Source organism: Ovis aries, chromosome 2 (genome assembly GCF_016772045.2).
Source record: "Ovis aries strain OAR_USU_Benz2616 breed Rambouillet chromosome 2, ARS-UI_Ramb_v3.0, whole genome shotgun sequence".
NCBI classification, from domain to species: domain Eukaryota; kingdom Metazoa; phylum Chordata; class Mammalia; order Artiodactyla; family Bovidae; genus Ovis; species Ovis aries.
Genome location: NC_056055.1, coordinates 68,728,731 through 68,742,808, shown reverse-complemented (window position 1 = coordinate 68,742,808; position 14,078 = coordinate 68,728,731). Strand labels below are relative to the sequence as shown.

General features: G+C 42.0%; 1 protein-coding gene across 10 annotated transcripts in view; it reads right to left on the bottom strand.

The window, feature by feature from the left end:
• The window catches only part of DOCK8 (dedicator of cytokinesis 8), a 266,032-nt gene that overhangs the window by 66,174 nt on the left and 185,780 nt on the right, over positions 1-14,078 (bottom strand). For 8 of the 10 annotated variants that reach the window (XM_060410909.1, XM_042243384.2, XM_042243383.2 and 5 more), the window contains 5 exons: positions 11,773-11,868; positions 10,901-11,135; positions 8,012-8,176; positions 6,729-6,898; positions 3,969-4,064 (listed from right to left, as the gene is read on the bottom strand). In XM_060410909.1, coding sequence (XP_060266892.1) covers positions 3,969-4,064; positions 6,729-6,898; positions 8,012-8,176; positions 10,901-11,135; positions 11,773-11,868 — 762 coding nt within the window. The remainder of the gene's footprint in view (positions 1-3,968; positions 4,065-6,728; positions 6,899-8,011; positions 8,177-10,900; positions 11,136-11,772; positions 11,869-14,078) is intronic. The other 2 variants (XM_060410910.1, XM_060410913.1) reach the window with 1 other exon arrangement.

The window sequence follows — 14,078 nt, the reverse complement described above, 5'->3', positions numbered from 1 at the left end:
AACTCGATTGGTAGCAATGGTTCTCGGACTTGAACGTGCATCAGAATCCCTTGGAGGGCTTGCTAAGGAACAGATTGCTGAGCCCACCTCCAGCATTTCAGATTCAGCAGGTCTGGAATGGGGCCTGAGGTTATGTGCTGGGAACCTTGATTAGAGAAACACTGTCAAGATGGTAACTCCACTCCTTCCAGAGAGAACAATTTTTGTTTTTATAATCCGTCTATGGCTTTGTGAGAGATGAGATGAATTCGGTTTATGAGTAGTGGTGGTGAAGTCACTGAGTCATGTCCGACTTGTGACCCCATGGACTGTAGCCCACCAGCCTCCTCTGTCCATGAGATTCTCCAGGCAAGAACACTGGAGTGGGTTGCCATTTCCTTCTCCAGGGGATCTTCCTGACCCAGGAATTGAACCTGGGTCTCCTGCACTGCAGGCGGAGCTACAAGGGAAGTCTTATTAGTAGAGCATCTGTGTTAAAAGGTATAGCGGTAGCAGCTTGAACTCTCTCGGTTTCTAAACTTCTGTGTCCCAGGGTCTGATGCTCCACTTTCTGTCTACACTTCTCACCGAGGCATGAGACTGCTCATCTGACTGCAAATGTAGCAGTGACTTTTTACACCTTTTGCATCTTCCCTACTTCCTAGTTTATCTGGATACTTGTTAATACTCTTGACAACAGCTTTGATGTTGAACAAGGTAAACAGTAAAGGTGAGACAACCAACCCATGTCAGTTTGCCTGTCAGTTCACTAAGCCACAAATGTTTCCAGGCCATCAAGCCATCAGTCACTATGATGGAGCAGACAGTGCATCCTGAAGGGAACTCAGGGTGGAGAAAGACAAGATACTGACTCTAGATAGTAAAGGTGCATATCTAAGGAATAATTTCAATGAGCCCAGATTTTTTTATCTTCCCATATACAGAAAAACAATAAAATCATTAACTCAAGGTGTCTGGTTTTTGTGAACATCTTTTGATGTGCAACTACATGTTTTTGGTTTTTTTTCCAGTAAAACCTCATATAAATCCTGGCTCTTTCATTGACTCTTTCTTTGAAATAGTCCCTCAGAGATAACTGAGAGACTTTTCCAGGGTACAGCCCTCAATAACATCCCCCAATGAAACATAACTCTCAAATTTTAGGTTGTGCATTTTTTTACCGGTCAACACTGTCCTGGCCTTAAAACGGAAAGCCCTGCATCCCAGGGACCCCCTAAGACCCAAGAAAACTGGGATAGCTGGTTACTCTAACTGATGGCAAAAATGACATCTGAGCATTTTCTGTGGATTTCATCTTACAACCATAAAATGTAGAATAAATACAGATGAACTCATTTTTTTTATTACTCAGTCGGTAAGAAAGCTGAAACTACTTGAATACCCTAATATCACATCCTAGGGTAATGACGTATGTGAAAATAAAGTCAACACTCAAAGTAAAAATTGATTAGAGCAAAGCTTACCCTTGATAAACCTTTAAATTACCCACACTGTACGGCAGGTATGCAACACAATTTACTGATTCTTAAGTACAGTAAAATTGAAGAGTTATTCAGATAAACTAAAAGGAGACAAACAGAAAGTTCTCTGTGCAGATGTCTGGGTATTTGAACTAGTGACATCCCTGGATGATTAACGGGGACAAACGGAGAATGCTAAAGTGTTTCCGCTTGTCATTGGTCCCACTTCATTCTGTTGAGTGAGTCAAACCTTTACAATTTTAATATATATGAAAACATGTGAGACTTCAGGGAAGTTCCTCCTCTTGGGAGAGGTGCAGGGCTGCATGTTAATCTAGCAGGTGGTCTAAGCTCGCCTGTGAGGTAACTTGGCTATACCCAGATCTTCCCATTGTAAGAAAGAGACGCTCCATGAGCTTAAAAGGTAACTGCTGGAAAATAGGTCAGTTTGACCACCAGAGTCTTATGGCAAGAGGAGATTAGAGGACGATAAGCTGCTTCTTAAAGTAATTTATGTTGCTTATCAGGCAACATTATTACAAGAACACCTTGCTCTGGAGGTTACAGAAAATAGCCAAGCAGCTAAACCCTGTTTGCTGAGCAACTAAGGAGACACACTGGCTAGACCTCCCCCTGAAATGAAATGATTCTCTTCTGGTCATTGAAATGGCCAGAAACAAAATCAAAACAAATTAATTGCTCCTAGAAGAAATCAGGCCCTGCCTGAAGAAAACAGGTGTAGGCAAATCATGGTCCTTAAGAAGGAAAATAGTGCTTGTAACCAGTCCCCGCAAAGCCCAAAGCTAAGATTTAGAGTAAGTGACATCTTTATTTTCAACACTTCATACATCTTCTTTCACTTCTTCTTACAATTAATTCCTGGTACCTCCTTCCAGACAAGCGGGGCCCAGATTTGTGCCAAGTCTGCAGCATCGGACCTTCCAGGGCCTCCCCATGCCTGATCTTTCCCTCACCGAGGCCAAAGTGAGCTGTGCTGAGGTTCATTCCCTTGGGGCCTGTTGAATACACATATTTCCCTGTTAGCCTCTGCAAAGAGTTTCCCATATTAGACTTCCAATCAGCATATTTACATTTTTATAAGGGTCTTGAAAGACACTCAAGACATTAAGTAGTGACTAAATTGGTGACACCCTTGGATATCAGGCAGAGGTGAAAACTTGGGGCAGACAGGTTTTTTTTTTTATTCCCCATCCTTAGATCACACAACGTGTGACAACTGAAGAATTCTATTAACGTAAAGAGACCTGGTGAGCAGTTTAACACCTTGTCAAGTCTCTGAATTCATACGTAAGGCTGATTAGAAAGAATTACAACGAAGCTTTTCATGTCTGATACAGTATTGAAATGCTGTATGTTCAGTTGTGTCTCATTCTTTGTGACTCTATGGACTACAGCCTGCCAGGCTCCTCTGTCCATGGGATTTTCCCAGGAAGAATACTGGAGTGGATTGCCACTGAAATAAATGATACCTAGTTACTGCCTTCACTGTGTTGAGGATGAATTGTCTCCAGTTCTCCTTTTACTAAAAAAGAAGCTAACACAGTATGGTTCCCGGACTAGCATCAGCTGGGAACTTGTCAAAAATGTAAACCCTTGGACCCTACTTTCAGTTCAGTTCAGTCGCTCTGTCATGTCCGACTCTTTGTGACCCCACGCACGCCAAGCCTCCCTGTCCATCACCAACTCCTGGAGTTCACTCAAACTCATGTCCATCAAGTCGGTGATGCCATCCAGCCATCTCATCCTCTGTCGTCCCCTTCTCCTCCTGCCCCCAATCCCTCAGGGCATCAGAGTCTTTTCCAATGAGTCAACTCTTCACGTGAGGTGACCAAAGTATTGCAGTTTCAGCTTTAGCATCAGTCCTTCCAAAGAACACCCAGGACTGATCTCCTTTAGGATGGACTGGTTGGATCTCCTTGCAGTCCAAGGGACTTTCAAGAGTCTTCTCCAACACCACAGTTCAAAAGCATCAATTCTTCAGCACTCAGCTTTCCTCACAGTCCAACTCTCACATCCATACATGACTACTGGAAAAACCATAGCCTTGACTAGACGGACCTTTGTTGGCAAAGTAATGTCTCTGCTTTTGAATATACTATCTAGGTTGGTCATAACTTTCCTTCCAAGGAGTTAGCATCTTTTAACTTCATGGCTGCAATCACCATCTGCAGTGATTTTGGACCCTACTTTAGATCTACTGAATCAGAAACTCTAGGGGCCAGCAGTCAGTTTTAACAAATCACCCAAGTACTTCTGATGCACAGTAAGTTGGAGAACCACTGAGTTAGGAGGTAACTGGGTGGTCAAAATATGGGGGATCTGGAACAGGGCTGCCAAAGTGTGTGTGTGCCTGTGTGTGTGTGTGTGTGTGTGTGTGTGTATGTGTTTGGTGTGTACATTAGAAGGGTGGGAACAAGGAAGGAGAGTACTATTTTTAATAACAGTGAGAAGGTGGGCAACATATTCTCACATGGCCCTGTTCGGTACCTTTTTGCTGACTGGCCTGGGGGCTGTTGTTGAACTTGGAGCATCACTGTTGCTGGAGCAATAGTAAGACATCCGGTTGCAACTTCGATCAGCAATCTGAAATACACGAACCATGACTCCACAGTCAACCCACAGTGGTCCCCAGAGAGATGAGCCAATGGCCTGGAAATCAGCTTTGAATTCATTGTTAATGTATTTTTTTTCTGGTTACAAAGGTAAAACAATTGCCAAAAGTAAACATAAAACAAAGCAAATAAGGTAAAATATACCTAATTCTACTTGCTCCTGAGATATTCACTGTTAGCTGGTATGGAGCCACCTAGAGTCACATCCTAGTTAAGAAACAGTCCCTTCAACTAAGTCTCTGACTTAACTGGAAGAGAAGGGGAAAAATATGTGTGGGAACAGTGCCTCTCTGTGGGTTAACATGGTACTGTTCCCAGTCTCCTCGACACTATTTAATAATTTGTCAAAAAAAAAAAAAAAAAAAAAAACTTCTGAAAGAAAGATGAGGCTTGATTCTTCTAGACAAAATTTTCTCCCCTCACTACCAAATAATTTAAAAATTATTAACCCAGTCCACAGAGAATTAAAAATCTTCACTTTCATTAAAGGAAACTGTAAAAACCAAATCTGTCAGTAATAGCTGCTATCTACTTCTCCCCTAGGCAATCTGAAATGATATTGCCTAAAGGGAACTTAGATGGGAAACTGAACCGTGGTGTGCTGGCCAATGCTTAACAACCAGCTCTCAGAGGGGAGGGGCTGATCTGTAGAATCTGCCAATTTCTGTGCTGTGAATGCTTCCGTCATGCCTGATTTCAAGTTAACATGACATTACTGAATACGGTGTTGGGAAGAGATATGCAGTAGCAAACCCACCATATAGTATTTCCACTGCACAGAAACAACGGACATAAATAACCTCGAAAATACAGACAACAATAAAATATAGTAAAATACTTATGAAGGGATGAGATTTGAGTACTCCCTTGTAAAAATGGAATAATTTCAGATTTATGGACAAGTCGCAGATGTTGCACAGAAAGTTCTTGGATATTCTTCGCCAAATTCCTCTTATGTTATATCTTATATAACTACCGTATATTTGTCAAAATTAAGAGATTAGCATTGCACATTAACTGTTAACTAAACCATAGGCTTTATTCAAATTTCACCAGTTTTCCACCTGTGTCCTGTTCTGCTCCAGAGACCACAGTGCATTTAGGTAACCTTTGTTTTTCATATAACTTATGTGTTAATTGATATAATTTAACTTTTAAAAAATGTCTGTGTTTAACAACTGGTTCAGAAAATTCCTGGAAATTTAACAGTTAGTTCTCAGAAATCGTTATGAACCAGCTCCAGCACATCCTTGCATTTATTCGGTATATAAAAAAGGGTGTTTCACAGAATTTCATAAGATATAACCTATATATCATCAGAATCTCTAGGAGTGGATCTATAGATGATTCTTATATTCACCCAGGGTTCAGAACCTCTGTAGAAACAAGGAAAATCAGGTTCAGGGCAGGAACAGACTTGCCCATGACCACAGGCTGGAGTGCAATCAGATCAAGAAGACCCAACCCTAGTCTCCAGATTTTCTGTCTCACAACATACTGTCTCAAGTGGGTGTCTCAAGGGAAATGATGTCAAAACCTAAAGAGTTTGATTTATCTTCATCAGAGAAAATGACTTTATTCTAAAAGATCAGCCACCCTGAGGTCACAGAAAACTGCAAAGAAAATGAGATTAAGAATTCATGGCAGTTTTGTACATACATGAAAACCCACTGAATTATACATTTTAACGTGGTGAATTTTTTAGTATGTGAATTGTATCACAATTAAAACAAATTTCAAATGAGAGGCATTCTACAAAATACCTGACCAGTATGCCTCGAAACTGTCAAAGTCCTCAAAAACAAGGAAAATCTAAGAAAGCGTCATAACCTAAAGGAGCTAAGGAGGCATCACTACAAAATATAATGTGGTATCCTGGGTGGGACAGGATAGAATAGAAACAATACATTCAGGAAAAATGGAGACTATCTGAATAAAATATAAACTTTAGTTAATAACATGTTACATTTGGTTCATTAATTGTGACAAATGTGCTATTTTAATGTAAAATATTAACAACCGGAAAACTATTGAACACATAAAAATTTTCAGTTATATACAGATGTAATTCTATACATCCAAAACTTTTATAAAATAAAAAGTTTATGAAAAAAATGAAGAATTTATGAAAGGAAAACAATCTAGGGCAAGTCACCAACCCTCTCAGGATCTCAATTTTTGTTTATAAAACTTGGCTTTGATCTTTGGGGTTCTTACATGGGATAATCAATCTATGGATGTCAACAAATCTAAAAGGCAGGTATTAAAAAGTAATACAAAACAAAATGAAAAAAAAAAAAAAACCCTTTCTAGGCATCAAAAACAGTTAAAGCTAATTTTTCCCCTGAAAATAAAACTCAAGGTATTCACAGATGCCATGGGGCTAAACCAGCTATGCTCAAGAAACTTCCCACCAAAGTTCACTAACTCTGCTCAGACCCTCAAATGCCAGTCTTGCCTCTACATCTTTCAGAACGGTCTCGATTTCAAAATACAAGAATTTTAATAACTTGAAAGTCGTGCATTTGACTGAGACAGTAGGCAGCAGGGGTGGTTGAGTTTGTGTTGTCTCTCCAAGTGTTAGTGAGAAGTTAAATAGCCCATGTCTCAGTCCAGGGCTTGACACCTGCCTTACCTTTGAAGACATGATGTTCTTAACTTCCTCATCTGCTGCACAGTGTGGCCCCGTGAGGTCTGGGTTACTGCTGCTCATCACCCGGGCCTGCAGCAGCTTCGAACTCACAGCTGCAGCAGATGTGCGTCCATACGTGTGGTAGCGAGGGTCCGGGAGGACAGTGGGGCCACCTGCAACCCACCAGGTACAGACATGTCAACAGAAAGGGATCAGAGTCACTTAACTGGATTTGAGAAGGAACCAAGGAGGGATGGGGCAGATAGCAGAGCAGACACGCAACAGATTAGGTCTTGGAATTAGGGTCTTATTAGCAAGTGCCTAAGGGAGACAATTTTGGGGGGAAAGATAGGGTGTAAGGCAGTAGGAGAGGTAAGGACTGTGGTAAACTGCAAGCACATGTCTCATCCAAAGACAAGGGCTGCTCCTCAGCTGCTCCTCAGCTCTAGCTTATTATTCTTCAAGACAAGCTGGAAATGTGGGTATTTTTATTTATTAATATTTAAATGATGACAGATTTATAAGTCTTGCATTTCTGAGATTTGAGAACCCTCTGAGCCTTATAAGAATATGAATACACTATATATAGCAAGGTGTTTTGCCTTTAAGTATTTATATATGTTCAAAGGTGATTAGTTAAGTCTGTGAATATTACAAGTATTTTAAAAAACATTTGAAATTATAGGTTTACTTGAAATGAGGCTACATGGACTAATAAACACACCAAGTTCCTTTGTTAGGGCCTGGAATTTTGTTAACTGATTGAAGCTACTTTTTATATCATGCTGACCAGATGTTCTGGTTGAGTGGAGAAATGAATTATTATTTTAGTTTAGTTTGGGAGGAAATGAGAAAAAGGATTTATTTTTTCCTAATGTAATGTTTAGGAGCCACTGCTTACCACTGCTATCAAAGACATATTTTTTCCTTATCATTATTCTCCTAGAATCTTAGGCATCTGCTGTTACTTCCCCAGCTCTTACAAAAAGAGATTCTCAGCTGAATTAGAAATTATCAACTGGGTAAAGATCAGTGACGGATTATCAAACAAGCAGAAAACAGTAAGTGCTCAGAGTGCAAAAAAAGAGGAAGAAGGCTGATGGAAAGCAAGACAGAAAAATCTAGAAATAACCTTTCAATTTCAACATTCATGTAAGTTTTTCTCACTCTGAAAAATAAAATTTAACTTCCGGGCTTTTACTTTTATTTTGAATTCTGTAGCAGTGGGGCGGGGGTGAGGGTGCCCTGCCCACCAGACTCCCACGCGCGCTCGGGCGTGACGGTACCTGACTTGGGCATGTCTCTCTGCGGCTCCGGCAGGCGGAAGACGTAGTGCACGTAAGAGGCCAGCAGGCAGTTTCTCCCGTGCTGGTCCTTGCCCAGGCCCTTGCTATTGTGCAGACTGTTGGCGGTGACCACCACGGACTCGAAGGCAAACTGAGAGAAGTTGGCTGAGGAACCGAGAGAAAAATGGGTGGCCCCACAGTGGATCCTTAATGAACTTGAGGTGGAACATTCTTTGGGGGCAGTGACAAGGAGTCCTGGCCACTGACCAGCTGAACCAGGCCAGTCAAGATGGTGGCCAGGGGCAGGGTGAGCTGTTTTAGTAAATTCCAGTGTGCGGCTCTGCTACGGCAAAGGACTTCACATCTCTCCTTCTGCCAGTGCTGTGGTTTTTCAGGACAAAGATGTGAGCATGCCCAGATGGCCTTCCCTCTGGAAACCATGCTGTAAATGGCTGCTACTCAGGGGGGACTGCTTTGACATCACCAGTATCATCTAGGATCCTGTTAGAAGTGCAGAATCTCAGGCACCAGCCCAGACCTACTGAGTCAGAATCTGCATTTTAACAAGATGCCCAGGTCGTTCTTTTGCACACTCTGCTTCGAGATGGGCTGTTGCTCAACACAGACTCTTGGTGCACAGATTAACCTAAAAACTTCTGTGTGTTATGTCAGTCCCTGGTCCTGTACAAACGATGCTTCACCGTATAGGCTCTGTGTTTAGGAGCTCAAGCCCTCCACAATTTGGCTCCACCCTACTTATTTCACTTGGTACCCTCTCCTGTTCAAATTCAACTTCCTTACAATAAGGCAGCCTTTATACTGTCCCCATCGCGTCTGCATCTCACTTCTGCAACTTTGCTCATGCTGTTGTCCTCACTTAGAAAGCCCACGCTGCTCCCACCAACTAAATCATGCCTACTCTTCAATGCCTGGCACACTCCCATCTCCTCAAGGAAGCCTCTGACTCCACTCAGTCCTGGGATTAACTGACACCATATCACAAGGTTCTTAGGCTATGTCCAGTGGTCAACTCTGTCTCTCCAATAGGCTGGAAGCCTTTCTAGGGCCCAGTGCATTTCTCCTACTTTGTTGTCTCGCCACTATGCCTTCTGTTATGCCTGACACAGATAAGTTCTGAATAATACTTTGAGAATAAGCGCCTCCAACCATTCTGCCTGTTCCAACACCCCAGAGTTCAAAATGTGTGTATGAATGTTTTGTCTAGCAGCTGGGGATGGCCTACCAAGAAGCATACCAAACATGTGGGGGAGGAAAGTAGAAAGAAATCCAGGGAAGGAAGAGATGGCCACTCCGCAGGGATCTAGCTGGAGAGGCACCAGCTACATATATGAGAAGTTACCTGACAACACAGGATGCCTTGTCTGTGCAGGTACAGAAAATGTCCTCCAGGATACAATATACCCAGGGATTCAGAGGTCACACTCTTCCCTAGCTCTGAAAGTTCCCCCTATGTCCCAGGCTACACGTTCATTACTCCCTCCCCACCAACTTACTCCTATTATATGGCCCAGTAGTGTTATTTCCTTCTTTAATGACACTCCCAGAAAAGTGTATTTTGATACTTTTTTCTGAACGACTTTTTTTGGTGAACCAGACACTCTGGTTCTCTGCTTTTGCCAATCTCATCTCATCTCACTGTTTTCATTTGGGCTTCTTTCCTTCTATCCCTCCTTTAAAGCCATCCTAAACAGAGTCTTCTTGGGGGCTCCTTCTGCCTCCCAAATGGATATTCACCATCCTCCCAACAATATTTAGCTGCGTTCCTTTGAGGACTTGCATCCTGTGCTGCTGCTCTTTGCTATATTTTATTGTAAGTCCTATTGATTATTATTGCAAAACCTACAACTCTAAGCACAGTACTGGCAGCATGGAGGATACCCAAAGGTAACTGCTAAGCTGGAAAACACAAAATAATACAAGCCCTGCTGAAAACAGTGGCAAGCAAAGATGCCTACAGAAGCCAGTCTATTTCTGAAGCAGTTAGAAAAGCCACTGGACCCAGGCACTACATCATGTTATTTCCAAAGGAAGTCTTATACATCGTATTTGGGGTTCATTTGTTAAAAGTAAACATTTAAGATGGGCAGTTGCCATGGCTGAGGGGAGGGGAGAATGAGGTGACTGCTCAGGAGTATGGGGTTTCATCTGAGGCTGATGAAAATGGTCTGGAATTAGGTCTTGGCGATAGCTGCATTACCTAGTGAATATACTAAAAACCAGTGAATTGTGCACTGTAGTGAATTTTATGGTATGACATTATATCTCAATAAAAAATGGATCACACCACACTGAATTTCAATTTACAGTGTTCCTTTACTTCCATTTAATCTGTTATCTTATTTCTTTAAAACACTGGATTCCCCTGTTGTCAAATCAGCAAAAATATTTCAGAGGTAAAAGGAATCCATCCATTACTGTGGGTGTGCTCAGCTGTTGATTCTTTGTGACCCCATGGACTGTAGCCTGACAGGCTCCTCTGTCCAGGGGATTTCCCAGGCAAGAATACTGGAGTCAGTAGCCATTCCCTCCTTCAGGGGATCTTCCCAAACCAGGGACTGAGCCTGAGTCTCCAGCATCTCCTGCACGGCAGGCAAATTCTTCACTGATGAGCCATCGGGGACGCCCCATCAATTACTAAGCATGGAATTTAAAGGACGGCCTTCAGTCATTCAGCACATGTTTTTTTAAGGTATATTTAAGCATCCTATATTAATGTTTCTTTTTTCAAACACCCAGGAGTCTCAAAAAAAACATCAGTGGACTTGGTCTCCTCTGGACTCACAGCCTCGATAGACGCCATTGGCCCTGCTCCCATGTTTTTAACATAAGGCACTGCCTGTCTCCTCCCAGTCCCCCAAGGTCTCCTACCTGGCTGACCAGCGATGACCATGGGCTGCACAAACAGCTGGAAGAGCTTGTCCAGCACCAGATGCAGGAAGAGCACAAGGGGCTCTAGGCGGGAGGAGTTTAGGCAGATGATGCTGAGCTTCAGCTCGTGTTCCAACGCCGACTCAGTGATCTTCTGCTCCAGCACACGGATGGGGAAGGTCACCTGGCTCTCCAGGGAGTGGCAGAGGGTGAAGAACTTCTCCAGATGGTTGTCCTGGGAAGGCAGATGGCAGGCCTCATGGGTCTCATCCCATCAACCCTCACTGGTGGATTCATAAACACAATCAAATAGCGACTTCTAGGAAGAACCTCTTATCTAGTGTTTCAGAGCAGAGGGTCTAAGACATGGATGTTTCAGACCCAGGTTATGACTTTCTTCACAGAGTGGCGTGCACAACATAGATCCTCTCAATAATTATTAACTGAAGAAACATTAATTTGTACTCTGACCTGTTTATAGGCAAGGGCAAATACACTGGGCAGACACAATGCCAAAAGAACGGCCTAAGCTGATGCAAAACTCAGTCAGTGGCAGGAAAAGAAGGGAAAGTAGAACTGAAAAAAATGCTGGAGGAAAAATGGCAGAGTTAGAGACAGAAACATCTGACAGTGCAGGCCCCAGGCTGCTTCAACATTTTTATAAGGTCTTTCTTTCTTTCAACATTAAATAAAACCTAACAGGTTTTCAATTTCCCACACAGAACTAAAAGGTCTTTTTTTTTTGGTTTTTATCCGTGCACAAAGCTTTTCATTGATCTTTCATTGACCTGTCCTTAGGAGTCTCTCTGCTGCACCCCATCTTCATTATTAGCCTTTTGCTCTGATTTAAACTTGACCTTGATGTTCCTTACCTGGGTGTGAACAGAAGAAACAGCTTGCACTTCAATATTGAATACTCCCTTATGTCCTTCAGCCCATTTAATGGGAGGATTCTGTGAAGGGACTTTCTGTATTAAAAGGGAAAAATAAAAGCAATTCAATTCCCTTTTCTCATTACTAACAAAGACAATAAAGTGACTTGGCAGTAGATATCGGGGTTATACAAATATAAAAATCCCTGGAAAACACAACCTGGTCTTAGAGTTAAGAGCGCTGGATTCAAGTTCAGTTCTATACCAAACTAATTATTTTTATTTTGACAGGTCAGTGAGACTCCCTGGGACTTTGTTTTCTCATGCTGAAAGAAGGGGTTTGAAGTGAGTGATCTGTCAAATTTAAGCTTCCATCCAGCAGATGGTAATCCTGATTCTAAGAATTAAAGTAATATCCTAATGATTTCTGCATTAATCAGGACAATGCCAGAACAAAGTGTAGAACACCTTTAAAAGGCATGAAATTTTAATGTTTTTGAGTGACTGCAGTTTTGTTCCCTTTTAACAAAATGTATCTGAGTAGCAGTCCTTCTAGGCTCCTGCTTTAATTACTCAAAATGACTTTTTATTCCATTTATATGCCAATAGTCCTGCAGTCCTCAGAGACCATTTCTTGCCTTGAAACCCTGAGGGAACTGTCATCTTACATCACTGAGGGAAGAGGGCCCACGCTCACCCAGCTACGTGAGTGCGGGTTTTGTGTCTCTTGCATTTTAACGAAAGGGTGCGTGCCGTACTGGCAAGGGTAGGACGTATACATGGGTTGGGGACCTTTGGACCCATCTCAGAGACAGTCACAAACTGCGGCCCAAAGCCTGATGCAGCCCACAGACAAGTGCTGTTTGGCCCAGTGTTTAGTTGCCAAACATCTGAAAATCAGACAAATTCACATAAAAGCCTGCTTTTCTAACATCTTTTGAGAACTGGAAGATATGAAGACATTGGTCTTGCATCCCAGCATGGCACTGATCTGAAGAGCAGAGGGACCTTGAATGGGAAGACAGTCTTCAGCGTGAACAAATTCCACCAGGACCTGGCATTCATTAAAGAGTCTGACTCCTGCGGACACTGGAGTTTGCAGTAAGCTAAAGCAATACAGGGGCTTCCCAGGTGGCTCAGTGGCAAAGAATCTGTCTGCCAACGCAGGGGACATGGGTTCAATCCCTGTAAAGGGAAATGGCAACCCACTCTGGTATTCTTGCCTGGGAAATCCAATGGACAGAGGAGATTGGTGGGCTACAGTTCACAGGGTTGCAAAAGAGTCAGACATGACTTGGCGACTAAACAACGAAAACAAAAAGCAAAACTCACCATTAAAAATATAATATGAGCCATCAATGTCACTTAAAGTTTTCTAGTAGCCAAATTTTAAAATATACTTAATGTGATTATAATTTTAATACTAGTATCACTGAACCCAATACAGCCTAAAGATTATGGTTTCAACATGTAATCAATATACAGAATAATGGATGAGATATTATACATTCTTTTTCTGTTACTAAGTCTCTGAAACCTAGTTTGTATTTTTATATTTATAGCACATCTCAATTTGGACAAATCACATTTTGAAACGCCTCATGTGGCTAGTAGCACCTATACTGGACAGTGCAGGTCTAAAGGATATTAGGAGACGCTGAGGGCATATTGATAAAGATAGCTTAGGGCAAGTAGGGAAAAGAACTAATATTTACTTAAGCATTGCTTGATATCCATCATCTCACTTAATGTTCAGAGCAACTGTGTAGGCAGATATGGGCTAGATTTCATCTTTGAACCTCAGAGAGGGTAAGCAATTCACCCATGTTCACACTAGGGCATGGCAGAATCTGAGTTTTGGATAGAGATTTATCTGTCTCCAAATCCAGGTTTGTTTGGCATCATTAAAAAGATAATTGGGCATTCTAGGAAGTTAGAATATGCAGCTTGATGTTGAGAAGACGGTTTTGAGGACTTCAACAAGGGGCTGTATGTCCAAATCATAGAGAGCAATTAGGAAATGCCTGTGAATACATTCAGGTTGATCTTAGGTGGTATGAGACCAGTTTTGATCTAAAGCCGGAATATGCCTGTGGCCCAGAGCAAAGGAAGCTTCTCTCTCCAGGGGGAAAAAAAGGAAACATAAAATGGAATAGCCTGGGGATGGCTGCTGTGTAGTCAGAGTAGGGAAGAAAGTTAACTCTAAAATTTGGAACAAAATCCAAATTCCTGGGAAATTCTTCAACTTGAAATATGCAGGGAAAACAAAAGGGATGAAGAGGAACCTACAGATTAAGAGTCTTAAA